General features: G+C 31.4%; 1 protein-coding gene and 1 pseudogene across 1 annotated transcript; both read left to right on the forward strand.

Annotated features, from left to right (window-relative positions):
* Positions 1–893: 893 nt before the first annotated feature.
* Positions 894–3,568, forward strand: LOC133676569 (flavonoid 3'-monooxygenase CYP75B137-like). Its single transcript, XM_062098259.1, has 2 exons — positions 894–1,960; positions 2,725–3,568. The coding sequence occupies exons 1-2, from the start codon at positions 1,022–1,024 to the stop codon at positions 3,343–3,345; spliced, it is 1,560 nt and encodes a 519-aa protein (XP_061954243.1). The 5' UTR covers positions 894–1,021; the 3' UTR covers positions 3,346–3,568.
* Positions 3,569–15,854: 12,286 nt separating this feature from the next.
* On the forward strand, positions 15,855–17,890 carry LOC133679628 (flavonoid 3'-monooxygenase-like; annotated as a pseudogene).
* The last annotated feature ends 4,878 nt before the right edge of the window (positions 17,891–22,768 follow it).

A 22,768-nucleotide genomic window follows, 5' to 3' on the forward strand; every position in this document is an offset into this window, starting at 1 on the left:
TATTCCTTATTATTTTAATTTGATTCAAAAATTTATTTTTATTCTTTAATCAGAGAAAAAAAAGAGAAAAAAATACACTAAAAACAACGAGGAAAGAAAAATTTCTTGGTTTGACTATTTTTGTGAATGAAAATAACAGTAATTGATATTAATCGGTGTCATTCAATGAGAAAATTTTGATTTTATGTTTTTTTGTCTCTAAACTTGCATGTGAGGATAGACATGGGTTCATAATTTTGTTTTTCAATTTGGGTTAATTTTTTTTTTAATATTTTTTGGGTTTTCAAGGTTATTGGCTGGTTTAAAAATGGTTTCATTTGATGGTATTTTTTTTAGAAAAAAATAGTTTAAAATGGATTTTTAAATCTAAAAACCATCTTTATTGATTTTTAAATCATCAAAATAATGGCCAAATTATAGATAAATAAATGACAAATTTATGTTGATTCAGATTAATTTAATATATTATTATTTTAATAATTTTTATAAAAAAATATCATCTTATAAATTTTTTAATGAGCACACGGTATTAGATTTTTTATGATATAAGTTTTTCTATCATCTAATATATTTTTATTAAAAAATAATTTAATCTAACTTGCATCGAATTGCAGAATAGTAAATTAGTAAGTTGTACTAAAATTCTGTTTGGTTTTGCATTTCAAAAATATTTTTTTAAAAATGAATTTTTATTTTATTATTTTTATTATGTTAAATTAATATTTTTTTAATATTTTCATATTATTTTAATATATTAATATTAAAAATAAATTTTTTAAAAAAATTATTTTAATATAATTTTTTAAATAAAAAATACTTTAAAAAATAACTTAAACTATACAGCTGCAAAGCTGAATAAATAAAGACAAAAGAGCAAGATTCTTGCCTCGTTAAGGCCCCCTTTTCAAAATCCCCCTTTGTCTTCCACTTGTGAAATGTCCATAAAGTGCCGATTTCCGTGTCCTTTAAGACCACCTCCTCCTTTTCTCTGAAATTCACTCCGCTGTTGTTATCAAACACCATGACCCCCCTTACAAATTTTCTTGAAAATTTTAATATAGATGCTTCTACAAGCACAATAGCCACTCTCTTGGCTCTCTGTGCTATTATTTGGTATGCACGGAGACGTGCCGAATCCAAGAAGGGACGTCCATCTCTACCCCCTGGTCCAAGAGGGCTCCCATTAATTGGCAATCTAGCTTCTCTTGACCCAGATCTTCACACATACTTTGCTGGGCTAGCGCGCACTTACGGACCAATCTTGAAGCTGCAGCTTGGCCACAAGCTTGGCATCATAGTGAGCTCCCCTAATTTGGCTCGCGAAGTTCTTAAAGACCATGACATAACATTTGCTAACCGTGACGTGCCTGATGTTGCCCGGATAGCAGCCTATGGTGGGTCAGATATAGCTTGGAGCCCATATGGGCCAGAGTGGAGGATGCTAAGAAAAGTTTGTGTCCTCAAAATGCTCAGCAACTCAACGTTAGACTCGGTTTATGAGCTTCGCCGCCGCGAAGTGCGAAACATCATTGCTTACATATATAGTAAGCCCGGGTCACCCATCAACGTGGGAGAGCAAACTTTTCTGGCAATATTGAATGTTGTAACGAGCATGTTATGGGGTGGCACGGTCCAAGGTGAAGAAAGGGGTAGCCTAGGTGCTGAATTTAGGCGGGTTGTGGCTGACATGACTGAGTTATTGGGGGCGCCAAACATTTCAGATTTTTTTCCTGCCTTGGCCAGATTCGATTTGCAAGGCCTAGTAAAAAAGATGAGTGGTTTGGCCCCGAAGTTTGATCAGATTTTTGACAGGATGATTGAAAAACAATTGAGCATTGATGCGTTGGGGGATAGAGCAGGGGCGAGTAGCAAAGACTTTCTGCAGTTTCTGTTGAAAGTGAAGGATGAAGGAGATGTCAAGACGCCATTAACCATGACCCACATCAAAGCCTTGCTTATGGTATGTTTTTCTCTTCATGATGATAATGAAATGATACTAAAAACTAATATAAATAAATTTTTAAAATCTTATCTAAAAATTTAAATTTTTTATTGTTCTTGTTGTTCAAAAGAAATCATGTTTCACTAAGCACATCCATAAGTTTAATTTAATATTCAATCTATCATATATATATATATATATATATATATATATATATATATATATATATATAAGCCAGAATTTTTTATTGATTAGGGTGGGTTTGGTTCGGTGGTGTTAAATAATTGGGTATCAAATAATAAAGTCTAGAATTGCTCTTATTTGAAGTGATTGTGGAACCAAATTGATGGAGCTGTTTCGGAAACTACAAATAATTTAATGGAGTATAGATTTAAATAACTTTCTTTTCTTTTCTTTTCTTTTCTTTCGATTTCATCTGATTAATTCTGTAATTTTGTGGAAGAACTTTTTTTAAAAACAACGTATTTATGAAAGAAAATTAAATGCAAAAGGATTGGCTACCAATATGTGTGTGTGTGTGTGTGTGATGTGCATTGCAGCATTTAAAAAGGGCAATATGGTAACGAATTTCATCTACGAATATACTCGTATTTGCATACATGTAGCAAGGAAGATCGATCCATATGCGAATTTCATGCTAATTATTAAAAGATTATTTTCTCGTTCCTTTTCAAAATTCTGGTTTACTTGGGAATTATAGAATCAGTTTCGGTAGTCGAGCCGCAAGAAATTGATTAAAAGATTTGGTTAATCAATGACAGGATATGGTTGTCGGTGGTTCAGACACATCCTCTAACGCAATTGAGTTTGCCTTTGCTGAAGTTATGAACAAGCCAGAAGTAATGAGAAAAGCTCAAGATGAATTGGACAGAGTAGTTGGCAAGGACAACATAGTAGAGGAGTCTCACATACACAAATTGCCATACTTACATGCCATCATGAAAGAATCATTGAGGTTGCACCCAGTTCTCCCACTGCTAATCCCTCATTGCCCTAGTGAAACATGCACTATTGGAGGCTTCTCTGTTCCAAAGGGTGCTCGTGTTTTTGTCAATGTATGGGCAGTACACAGGGACCCTTCAATCTGGGAAAATCCTATGGAATTTAAACCGGAGAGGTTCTTGAACAGTAAATTTGACTACAGTGGAAGTGACTTCAATTATTTCCCGTTTGGGTCCGGAAGGAGAATTTGTGCTGGGATAGCAATGGCTGAGAGGATGTTTCTGTATTTCCTTGCTACACTTCTGCATTCTTTTGATTGGAGATTACCTGAAGGTAAGAAAATGGATCTCACGGAGAAGTTTGGGATTGTTTTGAAGTTGAAGAACCCTCTTGTTGCAATTCCAACACCAAGATTATCCAATCCAGCTCTCTACGCGTAGATTGCAGAAGATGTCCTTGCAATAATCAATACGCTGATGCTCTGTGTACCTGGGCATTATCTGCTTTCCTATTTAATTTTAAGATGAGTATGCTATCGATTAATTTTCAAAATTTCCCATTAGCTGAAGCCATGTATAAATGGCATGTGTACGGGTGGATTAATCATGAAACGATAACATCAAAATAACGGCTACTTCCTTCACGGGATGCAATTTCTACTCATTGTTGGTTTAGCAGAATATTCAGTGTATATGGTTACGTTAGGATTGCTGTTAATTAATTCTCTTCTACTTATAACCACCTGTAACCGAATTATAACTAATCCTAACTACTTTATAACTGCCAGCAACAATTATAATAGACAGTTGTCATGACAGTTACAATCTGTAACTATATATATGCATGTGTATATACAAATGATACAAAGAGTAAAATATAATCTTTAGAAAAGAAGAATTCTCCTATTTCTATCTTGGTATCATAGCATTTCTGAAAGAGAAACTTCTTTCTCTCTTCGATTCAGCCATGACTTCTGCTTCAAGTCACTCCTCCTCTGTCTCCAATCCTCTTGAATCTGAGCAAACCACAATAATAGCACTCACTTCATCCTATCAATAGCTCAACCATGCATTACCAGTAAAACTTGATCGAACCAACTATGTTTTGTGGAAATCTCAAATTGATAATATTGTTTTTGCTAATGGCTTTGAGGATTTCATAGACAGCACCTTTGCCACTCCAAAAAAAAGAATTGAGTGCATGTGTAATCAATCCAGTGTTCATTACTTGGAGAAGACAAGATCGCACAATCCTCAGCTGGATTTACTCATCCCTCACACCAGCTATCATGGCACAAATCATTGGACACACTACTTCTCAGTCTGTTTGGAATGCATTGGAGAAGACCTTCTCTTCTTCTTCAAGAGCCAGAATAATACAACTAAGGCTTGAACTGCAATCCACAAAGAAAGGATCTCTACCTATGATAGACTATATCATGAAGGTGAAAGGAGCTGCAGACAGTCTAGCAGCCATTGGAGAACCTGTATCCGAACAGGATCAAGTCATGAATCTACTTGGAGGACTCGGTTCTGACTACAATGCAGTAGTTACAGCTATCAATATTAGAGATGATAAAATCTCAGTTGAAGCAATTCATAATATGCTTCTAGCATTTGAAAATCGACTTGAGCAACAAAGCTCAGTAGATCAAATCTCTGCAATGGCAGCCAATTATACCTCTTCCTCTAATAACAGAAGTGGTGGAAGGAGATACAATGGTAGTAGAGGACACAGCTACGCAAGCTTCACTCCAAATGCCAGCAATCACAACTAAAGAGGTCGTGGTCGCGGGGGCAGATATACACAGAGTGGAAGACATAATTCAATCAGTTCAGAAAAGCCACAATGTCAGTTATGTGGAAAATTTAGGCATACAGTACACGTTTGTTATCACAGATTTGACATTTCATATCAAAACTCTTCCAATAATGGTATTAACACTGTGAATATGAATATCAGAAGTCAAAACAATATACATGTTATGGTTGCCTTTAATAATCTTGCAGATGGCAATTGGTACTTTGACTTTGGAGCAAGCCATCACCTGACTCAGAATGCTGGGAATCTAATCAATTCTACTCCATACACAGGGACAAATAAGGTCACAGTTGGTAATGGTAAGCACTTATCCATTTCCAACATTGGTTCCCATCGTCTAGTCTCTAACTCTCGACCATTTCAACTTAGAAAGGTGTTCCATATTCCATTCATCTCAGCAAACTTGATTAGTGTTGCTAAGTTCTGCTCAGATAACAATGCCTTGATTGAATTTCAATCTAATAGTTTCCTTGTGAAGGATCTGCATATGAAGAAGATACTAGCACAAGGCAGACTTGAGAATGGACTTTACAAGTTCCCAGCACTGAGCAATGAGAAGATGGTATACGTTGGCATCAAAGACTTTTCTGTTTTTCATTCTCCAATCTCCAAAACCACTCAAAATAAAAATGGACATATGGCATCACAGACTAGGCCACGCTGCCACTGATGTTGTAGCCCAAATATTACAAAGCTGTAATGTTTCCTATGAAAAGAATAAAGCTACTGATTGTTCTACTATATGTTCTTCTTGTCAGCTTGCCAAAAGTCACAGATTGCCAACCTATCTCTCCTCCTCTCGTGCTTCCAAACCATTGGAATTGATTTATATGGATATCTGAGGGCCTGCCTCAGAAAAATCCACATCTGGTGCTAAGTACTTTATTTTGTTCTTAGATGATTTCTCACGATACACATGGTTCTATCCATTACATACAAAGGATTAAGCTCTCCCAATGTTCCAACAATTCAAACTCCAAGTAGAGAATCAATTTGATGACAATATAAAATATGTGCAATTTGACAATAGAGGTGAGTTCAAATCCTTCCTCACCTTTCTTCAACAGGTTGGTATTGTGCATCGTTTTTCCTGCCCTTATAACTCAGCTCAGAATGGGAGAGTAGAAAGGAAGCATAGATATATTGTAGAGACTGGATTGGCCTTGCTAGCTCATGCGTCGTTGCCTATGAAGTTTTGGCAGTATGCCTTCCAATCAGCCACATTCCTCATCAATAGAATGCCTAGCAAGGTACTTAACAATGCTTCACCTTATCTAACTCTTTTTCAGAAACTGTCCAACTACAAGTCTCTAAGAGTGTTTGACTGCCTATGTCATCCCTTCATTCACCCTTACAACAACCATAAACTACAATATCGATCGGTTCAGTGCATCTTTCTTGGTTATACCCTCAGCAACAAGGGATATTTGTGTCTTGATTATCTTATTGGACAAGTTTATATCACACCTCATGTGGTATTTGATGAAACACAATTCCCTTTCACCACTAAATCTCCTTCATCTCAACCTGATAACATTCCTTCTGCCATTTTACCTCCTGCAATACCATTCCCATCTAGTGATTTGTCTCACTGTCTAGTAGATACACCCATCTCAATACATACTGATTCCATTCCCACAACTGTTGAGTCTATTTCCTTGAATGAACCTATAACTTTTCCAATTTCTCCTCCTTCTCCTGAATCTGCTCCTACTAATTCGATCCCTAATTCCAGTTTAGCTCCACGTATAATAACAAGGTTGATGAGTGACATCACTAAAAATAAGGTTACTCTAAATCTAATTGTTGTCATAGAACCATATACACTCAATCAAGCTCTAAAGGATCCACATTGGACTAGAGCAATGGATCAAGAGATTGCAGCCCTTCATCACAATCACACTTGGGACCTTATTGCTAAGCCTTCTAATGTTAACATTATAAGATGCAAATGGGTATACAAATCGAAGCACAAGCCAAACGGGAGCATTGACAGGTATAAAGCTTGACTTGTAGCAAAAGGGTATCATCAAACACTTGACCTTGATTGCTTTGAGACATTCAGCCCAGTAGTCAAAGCTGCAACTATACACATTATCCTCACCATTGCTTTTAGTTCTAAATGGGAAGTAAGACAACTTGATGTCCACAATGCGTTTCTGAATGGTGAACTTGAGGAACAAGTCTACATGTCTCAACCTCCCGGCTACATGGACACCAAGTTTCCTACCAAAGTTTGTTGATTGGGGAAAGCTTTATATGGCTTGAAACAAGCTCCACAAGCTTGGTTCCAACGACTCAGCTCTGCTCTTTTACAGTGGGGGTTCAGCACCTCCAGAACCGATAGCTCTATGTTCATCTCCTGTGGTCAATCTACAACTTTGATCGTTCTCATCTATGTAGATGATATCCTCATCACAGGCAGCTCATATATGCAGATAGCTTCACTTATTACTAAACTGAATTCTGAATTTGCATTGCAAGATTTAGGAAAACTGACCTACTTCCTTGGTATTGAAGTCTCTTACCATGACAATTCTATACATCTCAGCCAAATAAAATACATTTATGATTTACTGCACAGAACAGAAATGTTTGACACCAAGCCTGTCAAAACTCCTGGGGCTGTTGGACATAATTTATCTAAATTTGATGGTGAGCCTATGGAAGATCCTTTTGGTTATTGTAGTGTAGTGGGAGCTCTACAATATCTTACAATTACTCGACCTGACATCGCCTTTACTATTAATAAAGCATGTCAGTTTATGCAACAACCGACTTCAGCACATTGGCTCTCTGTCAAATGTATTCTTCGATACCTACGTGGAACTATGCATGATGGGTTACTCATAAGTTCCTCAAATCAGTTGACAATTAAAGGGTTCACCGATGATGATTGGGGAGCTCAGCCTGACGATCGAAGAAGTGCCAGTGGTTACCTCATTTATCTAGGGGGTTATCTAATTTCTTGGTCCTCTACCAAGCAAAAATTAGTCTCTCGCAGTAGTGCAAAATTGGAGTATAGGGGACTTGTTCTGGCTATTGCAGAAATTATTTGGATTCAAGCCTTGATGCACGAACTATGTGTTCCTACCCCTGTTGTGCCTATACTCTAGTATGACAACATCAGTGCCTATCATATGGCCAAACATTATGTGTTTCACGCACGAACAAAACACACAGAAATTGATCTACACTTTATTCGTGATCAAGTTCTACAAGGGAAAATAGAATTACAATTCATTCCAACTGAAGACCAGTTTGCCGATCTCCTAACTAAACATCTTACAAGCTCAAGGTTATTGTTTCTCAAAACACAGCTGTGCCTCGTTCCAAGACCCTTTCACTTGCGAGGGGATGATAAACCAGTGATAGAAGAAGAAGGATTGGTTACGTGAAGGACTAGTTACAGAGCTGAAGAAGAAAGAAGGATTGGTTACGTTAAGATTGTTGTTAATTAATTCTCTTCTACTTATAACCACCTGTAACATAATTGTAACTAATCCTAACTACTTTATAACTGCCAGCAACAGTTATAATAACTGTCATGATAGTTGTCATGACAGTTATAATCTGTAACTATATATATGCATGTGTATATACAAATGATACAGAGAGAAAAATATAATCTTTAGAAAAGAAGAATTCTCCTATTTCTATCTCCGGGGATATATTAGAATAATAGATGGCAAAGGTAGCCAGTGGTAAAAGGAGAGAAAAAAACAACAAAACCGTCATCTTCAAGAATTCGTTGCATGTTTTTGGAAGATTCAATCAAATTGAGAGATCTGGTTTCCAAGAAGTTGTGCACGCCATCATTATTATCTTCACAATTTTCCAAAGGAGATAAAGCTCTACTCGTTTCTCCAGCTTTTGAATTTAAAATAACATAAAATATATGCATTTTAAAAAATATCGTTGAGTATTTGTCATGATATATTTGAATTTTTTCTTTCTTATATACAAAATTTGCATATTCTTCATTGTCAATCTTTGACTTCTAGAAAATTATTTATGTAATTGACATTTTCTGGACATGTTCATTCATTTAATGTTGCCTTATCTTTATCGATGCAAAAATACCTATAATACCCTCGAAGGAATTCAACTTCAATGGATTGATGTATAAATTTTGAAGTCTAAAGACGGTATACAGATTCCTTTAATTAAATCAAGCGATATCAGCTACATTAATTGCCTCCAACTCGAGCCCCGTCAAAGCCTTGTACATGTCCCGACTATACTTTAAAATATTTATAACATAAAAGATAATATTTTTAATATTTATAATTGAAGGTATTTATAACAGTCCCGACTATACAATTTGTGCCATCTATTATACCTTCCATGGACTTTGAAGTCTGAACTCATTATACAATTTTTTTTAGGCCTTGTTTATTTGTTGGAAATTATTTTTTTTATGAAAAGTGAATTTCAAGAAAGTAAATTATTTTTTGATATTTGGTAATGTAATGAAAAATAAGCTGGAAAACATTTTCCAATGTTTGTTTATGTCATGAAAAATATGCTGGAAAATAACTTATTAATGATTTATTTTTTTGAGTTTATTAAAATAATGAGGAACAAATCTTATAAATTAAAAGGTTGAATGAGAATGAAATTAAAAAAAAATTAATTTCATAAATTATCTTAAATAAAATAAATAATAATCAAAATAATAGAGATCAAATCTAAAAAAATAAAGAAATTGAAAGATGAAGAAATTAAAATAATAATAGTTAATATTTCATAAATTATTTTAAATAAAATAAGTCACAATCAAAAGAATGAGGATCAAATTTGATAGATAAAAAAATTCAATGAAAAAATGATAAGGGAAAAACAAAATAAAAATGAGGATCAAAGTTAATATAAAAATTAAATTCTAAGGGATGAAATTGAAAAACAAATATTCAAATATATATATATATAATAATCAAAAGTTTGAGGACTAAATTTAATATAATTAGCAAATAATATGATATTTCTAAATTTTTCACAATTTCCAGAAAGTGTTTTCCGCCCAAAATATAAGAAAAACACTTTCCTGAAAACCAAGCTAATTTTTATTTTAACTGGAAAGTATTTTTTGTTAACTGAAAAGTGTTTTCTATTGAGTTATTTTTTAAAAGACAAACAAACAAAGAAAAATTTAAAAACTGATTTCCAAAAAAACTATTTTATGAAAACAAACACACCCAATATTATATCAAGGATATCAGCTATATTAATTTGTCTCCAACACGATTCCCTAGTAGCCCCGTGAAAGCCTTTGTGGAATAATTAATGTATATTTTATTAGTTAGTTTTTATATTATATTTTAAAAAATAAATAGATATAAGTAGAAGATAATATAGCAATGGAGATAAAATTGATGGAGTCTCAACTAAAAAAAGGGAAAGCTGGTTTTGAATGAGAAATTCATTTGCTACATGGGCTGGAACTAAATAGATGATTTGCAGGGTGGTAATTAATTTTTCAATAACAAAAATTATTAAAAAAAATGCAGATATTTTTTAACAGAGCAGGTGAGGGTTTTTTTTTTTTTTTTTTTTTGCATACACCCCTACGCTATGCTATGAGATGAAGCAATTCTTTTTCTTAACACATAAAAGTGCAAGCATTGTTAATATTGTATTTACCATCAAAAAAAATTTTAATTGCAAACTAAAGTTTATATATGTGTTAAATAAGATAAATTAAAAATTATATGTTTTAATAAATAATAACAAATATGTTGATTTAAATCAAATACTAAGTTAAGAAGTTAAGATAAAGATGTATATTAAACTATTTGATCTCATGTTACGAGTAGCTCTTCAAATCTTTTTAATTTAATTATACAACAATTAAAGTTGTTTTTTTTGTTCAAAAAAAATAATTTAAAATTCACTGGAAAAAGACATTTTTTTTACCTAGGTTCTTAATTTCATAAAAAATAAAAAGAATGATAACAAATATAAATCATTTATTTTGGTTGTTGAAATATGATCAATTGATAACTTTTTCTCTTCTTCACTATTTTTCAGTTAGATTCTATCTCCTCTCTTAACCCAAGAACTGAAAAATCAACAAAATAAATTTTTAACTAAAATGACTTTTTATGTGAATTTTAAATTGGCCATGTGGTTTCCTTGATGCTATGAAGAGCACTCTTCAACAAGTCTTAACCACAAGTGTGGTTATCACCATCAATCTTCTTTAAAATCTCGCTTATATACTCCTTATAAAAAAAGATATAGATGTTAGACAAGACCAATAATTACTAATAATGAACATCATTCTCATGAGGTAACATGTGGGAGATTCTCCACTTTTTATCATAAAATTTCACTCACTCATCTCTCAAAAAACTGTCTCCACAAAGACTAATTTGAACAAATGTAATGGCCTTATAAATTCTAGAAAGCATATGCAAAATGTTAGAAGAATAATTGAGCTTGTAACACAAAATAGTGATCCTATATGCAAAATTTCCCCTACTATATTGCATGGATTTGCTCAGGTATGGTATCATAACTTTGAGCCTAACTTCATATTTGGCCTCTATAATCTTTATGCTAAGCTTATCTCCTGTTTCCAACTAAAAAGAGCACAATTGAGCTATTTTCTATCACCCAATAAAAAAATAAAAGTACTAGAGCATATCTTTAGAGATTTGACAAAAAAATATTAAACCTAGAAGATTTACTTGAATCCATTTTCATTGACGTCTTAATCAATGATTTATGAGAACACTTGTATATTTTCCATGACTCTTTTTAATGTGAAAAGGAAATGGGAAATCATATTTAAGTAGAAAAAATCACATAGCCACACATATTGCTTTTGATAATGTGAGGCTCACTTTGTCGTGATATTTGATTTTTTTTCTTTCTTATATATAGAATTTGCATATTCTTCATTGTCAATCTTTGAGTTCTAGAAAATTAAATGTAATTGACATTTTCTGGACATCTTCATTCATTTAGTGTTGCCTTGTCTTTATCTTCAGATGCGTGTGTGTGTGGCTATGTGAATTAGCTACTTGAAGGACCAAAAACCATCCAAAAATCAAATCAGATCAAGCGATATGTGTGGCTATGTGAATTTGATAGCTTTGTCTTGATACTGTGAGGCTCATAAATATTGGTGCATAAATGGATTGACGCGAAAATATTTTTGAAGTCCGAATATATTATACAATTATTCCTTTTAATTATATCAAGCGATATATATCAGCTATATTAATTGTGTCCAGCACGATTTCCTGGTAGCTCCATGAAAGCCTTGTACATATCAGAGATTTTGTGATGTTGAAAGAGTAATTAAAGAGTATTTTATTAGTTATTCTTTAGGTTACACTTTAAAAAAATATCGTTGAGTATTTGTCGTGCTATTTGATTTTTTCTTTCTTGTATACGGCATTTGCATATTCTTCATTGTCAATCTTTGTCTTCTTCAAGTACATAGCCACATAATTTACATAGCCACACACAGAGAGCTAATTTACATAGCCACACACAGAGAGCTATTCTCGAAGGAGGGTGACCATTCTGATGCAAGCGATGACAACAAAAGCGAAGCGCCAGGGGGCAGGGGGGAAGCTGAAAATTCCACAAAGGACTCATGTTCTGCTATGAATTCTTGTTTTGTCCCCAGCTCCGCAAATTGACAAAAGGAAACAAATTTCTGAGAAAAATCTTGATTCTCTTTGGGCAACAAATGGCTAATGAAGTGGTTCTACTGGATTTCAAAATAACATAAAATCTATGCATTTTAAAAAAATATCGTTGCGTATTTGTCATGATATTTGATTTTTTTTTTCTTTCATATATACAGAATTCGCATATTCTTCATTGTCAATCATTGAGTTCTAGAAAATTATTAATTGAATTGATATTTTCTGGACATCTTCATTCATTTATTGCTGCCTTGTCTTTATCTTCTGGTGCATATATATGTGTGTGGCTATGTGCATTTGATAGCTTTGCTTTGACAATGTGAGGCTCAAAAATATCGATGCAAAAATATCTATAATACCCTCCACGGACTTCAACTTCAATGGATTGATGCATAAATTTTGAAGTCCGAATACATTATACAATTCCTTTTATTAATTAGATGAAGCGATATCAGCTATATTAATCGTCTCGAACACGATTCCCTAGTAGCCCCATGAAAGCCTTCATGGAATAATTAATGTATATTTTATTAGTTATTTTTTAGATTATATTTTAACAAATAAATAGAAGATAATATAGCAATGGAGATAAAATTGATGGAGTCTCAATTAAAAAAAAAGGAAAGCTGGTTTTGAATGAGATATTCATTTGCTACATGGGCTGGAACTAAATTGATGATTTGCAGGGTGGTAATTAATTTTTCAATAACAAAATTATTAAAAAAAAATGCAGAGATTTTTTAACAGAGCAGGTGAGTTTTTTTTTTTTTTCCAGACACCCCTTGGCTGCTGCCGTGTACCATGCTGTCTCCTGCTTGCACTGGCAATAAACTCCAGTGCAAGGTCCTTAAAAAGCCATTAGATAAAGTAGTAAACAGATTTGAACCCTCAACTATTTAAGTGGTGGTTTAATGATAAAAATTTAAAATTTAAAAATTTATTTTCTTTGTGATCTCAGGTTCGAGTCCTGTAATTATTCATATGATGGCCACTAGAGACGTACATGGTCGTTAACTTCAGGGCCCGTAGGTTTAGTCGAAGTAGACGCAAGCTAATCCGAATACCTACATTAAACTATAAAAAAAAAAATTTGAACCCTTAATTTAATCTAATCTAAACAGAGCTTACCACGCTGAATTATTGATCCACACTCATATGTTTCTAGTAATGAAATCCCTTACAACTTGTTTAGAATATAATGGATAATGTATTATAATTTTTATATTTAAAATAAAATATTAAACTATATAATGAATTTAATTATACTGTTTATAATATATATAAAAATAAATTGAATTAGCAATGTTGATTATTTTATCTTTAATTTAAAAATTATTTTGTTATAAAAATCAATTCCTTTTTATTACAAGGACCTTATATTTTAAAATAACATAAAATTTATATAATTTTATAATAGATATAAATAAAACAATTTATGGTTTTTAGTGTATATTTTATTAGTTATTGTACAGGTTATGAGGCTCACAAATATCGATGCAAAAATACCTATAATACGAATTCAACTTCAATGGATTGATGTATAAATTTTGAAGTCTTAAATTTGCATATTCTTATACATAAAACCGAAAAAATTAGCAACATTTATGATTGAGTTGTTAATAATATCACCATAACTAGTTTGATTACCTGCGCTATGCTATGAGATGAAGCAATTCTTTTTCTTAACACATAAAAGTGCAAGCGTTGTTAATATTGTATTTACCATTAAGAAAATTTTTAATTGCAAACTAAAGTTTATATGTGTGTTAAATAAGATAAATTAAAAATTATATGTTTTAATAAATGATAACAAATATATTAATTTAAATCAAATACTAAGTTAAAAAGTTGAGATAAAGATGCATATTAAACTATTTAATCTCATGTTACGAGGAGTTCTTCAAATCTTTTTAATTTAATTATAAAACAATTAAAGTTGTTTTTTTGTTCAAAAAAATAATTTAAAATCCATTGGAAAAAAACATATTTTTTATTTGGGTTCTTAATTTGATAAAAAATAAAAAAAATTATAACAAATATAAATCATTCATTTTGGTTGTTGAAATGTGGTCAATTGATAACTTTCTCTCTCCTTCACTATTTTTCAGTTAGATTATCTCTCCTCTCTTAACTCAAGGATTGAAAAATCAACAAAATAAATTTTTGAACTAAAATGACTTTTTATGTGAATTTTAAACTGGCCATATGGTTTCCTTGATGCTATGAAGAGCACTCATCAATAGGTCTTAGCCACAAGTGTGGTTACCACCATCAATCTTCTTTATAATCTCGCTCATATATTTTCTATAAAAATAGATATAGATGTTAGACAAGACCAATAACTACTAAAATTGAACACCATTCTCATCAGGCACCAGGTGGGAGATTCTCCACTTTTATCATAGAATTTATCGCTCATCTCTCAAAAAACTATGTCTCAGCAAAGATTAACTTGGATAAATATAATGGCCTTATAAATTCTAGAAAGCATATGCAAAATGTTAGAAGGATAATTGAGCTTGTAACACAAAATAGTAATGCTATGTGCAAAATTTCCTTTACTATATTGCATGGATTTGCTCAGGTATATTATCATAACCTTGAGCCTAACTCTATCTTTGGCCTCTATGATCTTTATGCTAAACTTATCTCTTGTTTCTTGCTAAAAAGAGCACAATTGAGCTATTATGTATCACCCATTGAAAAAATAAAAGTATTAGAGCATATCTTTAGAGATTTAACGAGAAAATATTAAATTTAGAAGATTTACTCGAATCTATTATCACTGACGTCTTAATCAATAGTGTTTATAACTATTTTTTATAAAAACACTTTTGTATTCTTTCTAACATGACTTTTCTTAATATAAAAAATAATCATATTTAAGTAGAAAAGATAGATAGGCACACATATCGTTTTTGATAATGGGAGGCTCACTTTGTCGTGATATTTGATTTTTCTTTCTTTCTTATATACAGAATTCGCATATTCTTCATTGTCAATCCTTGAGTTCTAGAAAATTATTAATTGAATTGACATTTTCTGGACATCTTCATTCATTGATTGTTGCCTTGTCTTTATCTTCTGGTGGATATATATGTGTGTGGCTGTGAATTAGCTACTTGAAGGACCAAAAATCAAATCAGATCAAGCAATATGTGGCCATGTGCATTTGATAGCTTTGCTTTGACAATGTGAGGCTCAAAAATATCGATGCAAAAATATCTATAATACAAATAATAATATCTATAATACAAATAATATTATTAAATTTTTTTAATTCAATTTAAGTGAATCGGATTATAACACTAAACCAGGAGCTAAAACCGCAAAAGATCAGTATATATACTTACTGTCAGATTTTGATTTCCAACTTTTCTATTGTTGAGAGCTAATTTTTTTATATACACTACATTCTTAAAGGTCTCACTGTTACATTTTAATTTGCACCCAAAAATACCATAATGTTGAACACGGTCACTGGGTTGTGGTCACGGTTGTGGGATGCTAGTAACGAGAGACAAAAACTGTTTCTCATCATGGCAGTCACCATAATAACAATGTTCTGGTTCTTGTGGAACAATATCAAACCAAAGAAGGCAGTCGCTGCTCCGTTTCCGCCAGGTCCTCGTGGCTTGCCATTAGTTGGATACCTTCCATTTCTTGGTAATGACCTCCACAAGAAGTTCACTGAACTAGCTGGGGTCTATGGCCCTATCTACAAGCTAAGGCTCGGAAACAAATTGTGCATGGTGGTTAGCTCACCACCACTAGCCAAAGAAATTGCTCGTGACAAGGATACCATATTTGCTGATCGTGATCCACCTATTTCCGCCCGGGTGCTCTCATACGGCGGAAATGATATCGCTTGGTCCTCTTACAGTCCTCAATGGAGAAAGATGCGCAAGGTTTTGGTGCGCGAAATGCTAGGCTAGCCTTGATGCTTCTTATGCACTGAGAAAACAGGAGGTTAAAAAGGCTATTAGAGAGGTGTATAATAAAATTGGCAACCCTATTGACTTTGGTGAATTGGCATATGTAACAAGCCTAAATACTGTCCTGAGAATTTTGCTGGGGGGTGGCACAATCCAAGGAGAGAAATGGACTAATTTCGTTGCATAGTTTCGGTGTCATGCAGCAGAGATGATGGTGCTATTTGGAAAACCTAATGTTTCGGACCTTTTCCCCATGCTGGCTAGGTATGACTTGCAAGGTATAGAGAGACAATCAAAGCGATTAGCAGTCACTCTCGATCAATTTCTTGAATCTGCAATTGAGCAACATTTGAATGAAGAAAAGGCACATATGGATGTGAGAGAAGACTTGCTGCAGATTCTCTTGGATCTTAACAAGCATGAAGATGCTGCAACATCAATTACGATGGACCAACTCAAAGCCATGATATTGGTATGACTGCTTTAATTTCTTCTTCTTCTTCTTCTACTTCTTTTTTTAAATTCTTCTACTTTAATTATTCATTTCTTATTTATACTTTTAAAGCCAATGCAATGTATGTTTCTAGATCATACTGGTAGATAAAACTAAAGTCATTTCTTGGGAACATTGAGTCACTCGTGAATATGTCTTGGAAACATATGGACCTACAAGCATCAGTAATGTCCAAGACCAAGACCACCTTAACAAAGGGTGATTAGAAAGTTCAGATCGAGCAAAGCGTGCTTTTCCCCAAAAAAATGATGTAGCTGCTGTCTTACAAGTCTGCTGCTGATCAAAATCATGCATCTACCTAGCGTTAAAAATAATGTTATTTTCTATGCACAGGACATTTTCGTGGGCGGTACTGACACAACTACTACCATGATCGAATGGACAATGGCACGACTAATGCAACATCAAGAGGTAAGGCAGAAGGTATACCAAGAATTACAGGAAGTTGTTGGAGCGAACAACACCGTAGAAGAATTCCACTTGCCCAAGTTACGGTATTTGGATGCTGTGATGAAGGAGACATTTCGTTTGCATCCTGCACTGCCTCTCTTAGTGCCCCGTTTTTCAGGGCAATCATGCACACTAGGAGGGTATATCGTTCCTAAGGGTACTACAGTTTTTTTTAATGTTTACGCTATTCACAGAGATCCTAATCTGTGGGACCATCCCTTAGAATTTAGACCAGAGAGGTTTTTGAATGATGATACTAGCACATTTGATTACTCGGGCAACAATTTTCAGTATCTCCCATTTGGATCGGGAAGGAGGGTTTGTGCAGGACTCCGTTTAGCAGAGAAGATGCTGATGTATTTACAGGCTTCATTGTTGCACTCCTTTGAGTGGAAGCTGCCAGTTGGAGGAGTGCTGGAACTATCTGATAAATATGGCATAGTTGTCAAGAAAAAGAAACCCTTAATAGTTATCCCAACACCTAGGCTATGTAATTTAGAGCTTTACTAGAGGGTGGAAGGATCTGCTATCTGCTTTTGTCCAACGCAGTCGTTGAAGCATTTCAACCTCCAATAAATGAAAACTAGTTATGTTTTTTCTATGTATTTTTATAGTAAAAAAAAATTATGGGCAAATTAAAAAGTTTATACATGCAAATGGCGGAGTCAAAAAATTTTAAACGAGACAAATTATTAAAAAATACTATATTATATAGATATATATGTGAAAAATCAATTTGAAACAAATATATTAATTCATATAAAGCAAAATTAATTTTAAAATACTTTTAAAATGAAAAAATTTACAAAAAAATAGTTTTTTTCTTTTTTTTAAGAAAAAACTAACATGCAGGCTTGTATACACGTGTTAATTCTTCTCCAAGCTCTAACAAAACACAAATTGTCTGACGAAAACAAAAAAATAATAATAATAAAATATGAATTATTTAATCATTTATCCTGATTATTTTATAGAAAAGCTCAAGGTAATTAACATCATAAAAAGAACCAATCTCAAGCTAAAACAATTTTAATTCTACAAATATCAATATTTACTCACTAATAACAATAAGAATGTTTGCTTGTTCATCTCGTGAAAAAGTTTAATTCTATACTGTAACCATTACAATAGAAAATTATATAACCTTTAATTAATTCAAAATAATCAAATTAATGTCTATTGTTCAAAATTGGTGTCTACCATTTACCTTTAATTGATTCAAAACATTATACATATCAAAACCCCTACATTATTATAACCTTAATATTTTCAATAACTAATTATAAAATAATGAAATTAAAATTAGGTAATAAAATAAATAGAAAAAATAAAGGAAATTTATCTAAAGTTAAAAAAATTACTTGCTTAATTGAACTTGAAAAATAATTTATACAAGAAAGAGAGGTATGGAACAGCACCTCAAAAAAAATAGAAAAGCTCTCGAATAGTGAGTGGAAGAAAAAGAAAGAAAAGAAAAACGTTTGGGGAAATGAGAAATGAGCTGGAGTGAGTGCTGGAAACGTAAACATAAGACATATATTATATATATTATTTATTATATTAAAATAAAATTCAACAATATTTCCTTTGCATCTCTGCGTGTGTAAACCCCTCAAGCCCTCACCATACTATTATATTAATATTCTCATATAAAAATATTCAAAAAAAATTAAAGGGGCAATTATCCATTTTGACCTTACGTGGCTCTACCACTGTACATGAATGTAATTAAATAAATCAAAAATTATATATATTAATAAAAACAAGTCATTAATAGTAAGTAAAAATAAAATTAAAAAAATCAAAAAATAGATATAATTCAAGATATTTAATCTTGCAAGAAGGGATATTTACGTAGTTATATTTATTAAATCTTGTTTATTAAAATATCTTTTTTATTCAATCAAAAGATAAATATAAATAATTACACACATTAAATTAAATAAATAAAAGCAAAGAAAAAAAATATTATGCAATGCTGCATATATTAGAAATATTATCTGAAAATAATTTTTTTAAAAAAATCATCAATATAAAAAATAAAAAAATATAGATGAATCAGAAAAATATCTTTAAAAATTAAATATACACAAAATAATTTGAAAAAATCTTTATCCAAAAAAGATAAATAAGCAAATAAAAAAATAACAAATGAGTGATATCAATTGGAACATGAATTTAAATTTTTTTTAAAAAAATAAATATTAAAAATATCAATAAAAAAAGCAAAATTAAAAAAAAAATTCGAATGTCGTAGCTTAACTATGCGGATATATAACTATTATATGTGTTATAATAGATATTCAGAGGTTTGCTACCTTGTCATGCTATGTTATTTTCTTTTCCACAACTTGAATAAAATCAAGCCACAAATGATATATATAATTTTGATGCGTTCTGAACTCCAAAATGAAATTAATAAGATGAGTGTGTTTACTTTTGCATTCAAAAACTATTTTTTTAATTTTTTAATTTTTTTGTTTTAATTTTTTTATAATTTTGATTCGTTTTGATGCGCTAATGTTAAAAATAAATTTTTAAAAAATATATATTATTTTGATATATTTTTAAATAAAAAATACTTTAAAAATCAACCGTTATCTCGATCTTAACGGACATCTTCGTTGTTGCCACTGTTTAAAACGCAACATATAACAGAGAATTCCATTTAGTGTTATTAAACCTGGCCCGGCCCGACGGGTCAACCTGGTGGCTGGACCGGTTCAGGTTTACTAAAAGACCGCTAGGGCAACAGCTCGGTCAAACCCGGGCAACCCGGCGGGTCGACCCGAGCAAACTTGGACGAGACCCGGTTTTTTTTTCAAATGTGGGATTTGAAACCCATTAGTATATAACTATATATACTCATGTTCCCAAGAAAAAAGTCATGTGTTTTTAATGTCGGATAAAAAACATTTTGGCTTAAATACTTCAACTTAAAAGGATAACATAGTATCTTTTCAATGTGAGATTTGAAGCCCTTTAGTATATATACTCTATGTTTCCAAGAAAAAAAATTATGTTTTTTCAATGTGGGATAAAAAATCTTTTGGTTTAAATACTTCAACTTAAAATGATAACATAGTATCTTTTCAATGTGAGATTTGAAGCCCTTTCGTATATATACTTTATATTTCCATGAAAATAATTATGTTTTTTCAATGTGGGATTTGAAACTTATTAGTATATATACTCTATGTTCCCTTAAAAAAATCATATTTTTTTAATGTGGGATAAAAAAACCTTTTGGTTTAAATACTTCAACTTAAAAGAATAACTAATATCTTTTTAATGTGGGATTTGAAGTCCTTTCGTATATATACTATATGTTCTTATGAAAAAAGTTATGTTTTTTCAAAGTGGAATTTGAAATCCATTAGTATATATACTCTATGTTCCCAAGAAAAAAAATCATGTTTTTTCAATATAGGATAGAAAACTTTTTGATTTAAATACTTTAACTTAAAAGGATAATATAGTATCTTCTCAATGTGGGATTTGAAACCATTTCATATATATATTCTATGTTTCCATGAAAGAAGTTATGTTTTTTAAATTTGGGATTTGAAACCTATTAGTATATATACTCTATATTCCCAAGAAAAAAGTTGTGTTTTTTCAATGTGGGATTTGAAATTCATTAGTATATATACTCTATGTTCCCAAGAAAAAAATCATGTTTTTTCAATATAGGATAGAAAACCTTTTGATTTAAATACTTTAACTTAAAAGGATAACATAGTATCTTCTCAATGTGGGATTTGAAACCATTTCATATATATACTCTATGTTCTCATGAAAGAAGTTATGTTTTTTCAATGTGGGATTTAAAACCTATTAGTATATATACTCTATATTTCCAAGAAAAAAGTTATGTTTTTTCGATGTGGGATACAAAATTTTTTTGATTTAAATACTTTAACTTAAAAGCTTAATATAATATCTTTTTAATACGGGATAAATTTTTTAAAAATATATTCTTTTAAATTTCATTGTTTACAATATTTATAACCTATATTTACATGGACTTTTTCATATAAAATATTAAAACTTTAATTTTAATTTTAATTTTTCCGGGTTGATCCAAGTTAACCCGAGTTACCCATAAAACCAGGGACCCGGCTCCTTGGCTGAGTCAACCCTCGGACCGGGTTTAATAACTATGGTTTTATTGTTCTTTTAGCAAGATAAAAACAGAGTAATTGCTCACATTTTATAGTCGCAGTATTGGCCAAATTTTGTACCAAAATAGAGGTGAGCTATTGAAAATTTTATCATTAGATAAAAAATATTTTTAAAAAATATATCTAATATGTGATGGGTTAATAAATTGAAAAGTAAATAGTTAGTGTGGATTTTTTTACAAATTCCTAATCTCAACATAAATGACTTAAATTAATAATTTGCTATCCAACTATGCCGGATGGGGGAGAACGTTGACCCAGAAGGGTGGAGTGGATAACGTCTCTGTATACTCGCGGTAGATTAGGATACGTCCCAACACCGAATTAGTTAGATGCTACATGCCATACCAGCGTGATTTCGCAGGTTTGTGGCATGTTTATATATTGTTGTGGGTTTGTAGAAAAAAATTATATGAAAAAAAATTATTATAATTTATAATATTTTAAAAAAATATAAAGCTAAATTTTTAATTAATTTAATATTAAAAAAATAAAATCGACAAAGATAATTTTAAAAAAATTATTAAAAAAACAAAAGAAAAAAAATCAAGTAGAGAAACACTATAGCAATCTATAGTGTTTCATGAAGAAATATAAAGTTATAATTCTCAACCAGCTCAATATTAAAAATAATAAAATCAATAAAGATAATTTAAAAAAATCATAAAAGAAAAAATATGTGGTGGAACATTGTAACAATCCACAGTGTTTAAAAAAAACTATGAAGCTAAATTCTCAACCAACTTAATATGAAAAAAATAAAATCGACAAAGACAATTCTAGAAAAAAATTCATAACAAAAAAAAAACCATGTGGCAAAACACTGTAGCAATCCACAGTGTTTTAAAGAAAAAAATTATAGCTAAATTCTCAACCGGCTCAATATTAAAAAAATAAAATCAAGAAAAACAATTCTGAAAAAATAACTCAAAAAAAAGAAGACAATTTTGGGGAAATAAAAGCAAAAAACAAAAATAGGAAAAAAAACATGTGGGGAAAGTTAAAGCTAAATTCTCAATCAGCTCAATATTAAAATCATTTAGGAAAATACTGTATTAATCTATAGTATTTTGTGATGAAATATAAAATTATAATTCTCAACCAACTTAATATTAAAAAAAAAACTAACAAAGATAATTTTGAAAAATATCACAAAAAAACAAAAGGAAAAAACAAATCATGCAAGGAAACAATTTAGCAATCTATAGTGTTTCATGAGGAAATCTACAGTTGTAATTTTCAACCAGCTCAATATTAAAAATAATAAAATCGATAAAGATAATTTTGAAAAAATT

This window comes from Populus nigra, chromosome 1, assembly GCF_951802175.1.
Source record: "Populus nigra chromosome 1, ddPopNigr1.1, whole genome shotgun sequence".
NCBI classification, from domain to species: Eukaryota; Viridiplantae; Streptophyta; class Magnoliopsida; order Malpighiales; family Salicaceae; genus Populus; species Populus nigra.

What these genes read in the sequence shown, in the direction of transcription:
- LOC133676569 (XM_062098259.1), top strand. Translation starts at nt 1,022, where the DNA reads ATGACCCCCCTTACAAATTTTCTTGAAAATTTTAATATAGATGCTTCT. An exon ending in ACATCAAAGCCTTGCTTATG is followed by an intron (nt 1,961 to 2,724) that starts GTATGTTTTTCT and finishes AATCAATGACAG; the next exon opens with GATATGGTTGTCGGTGGTTC.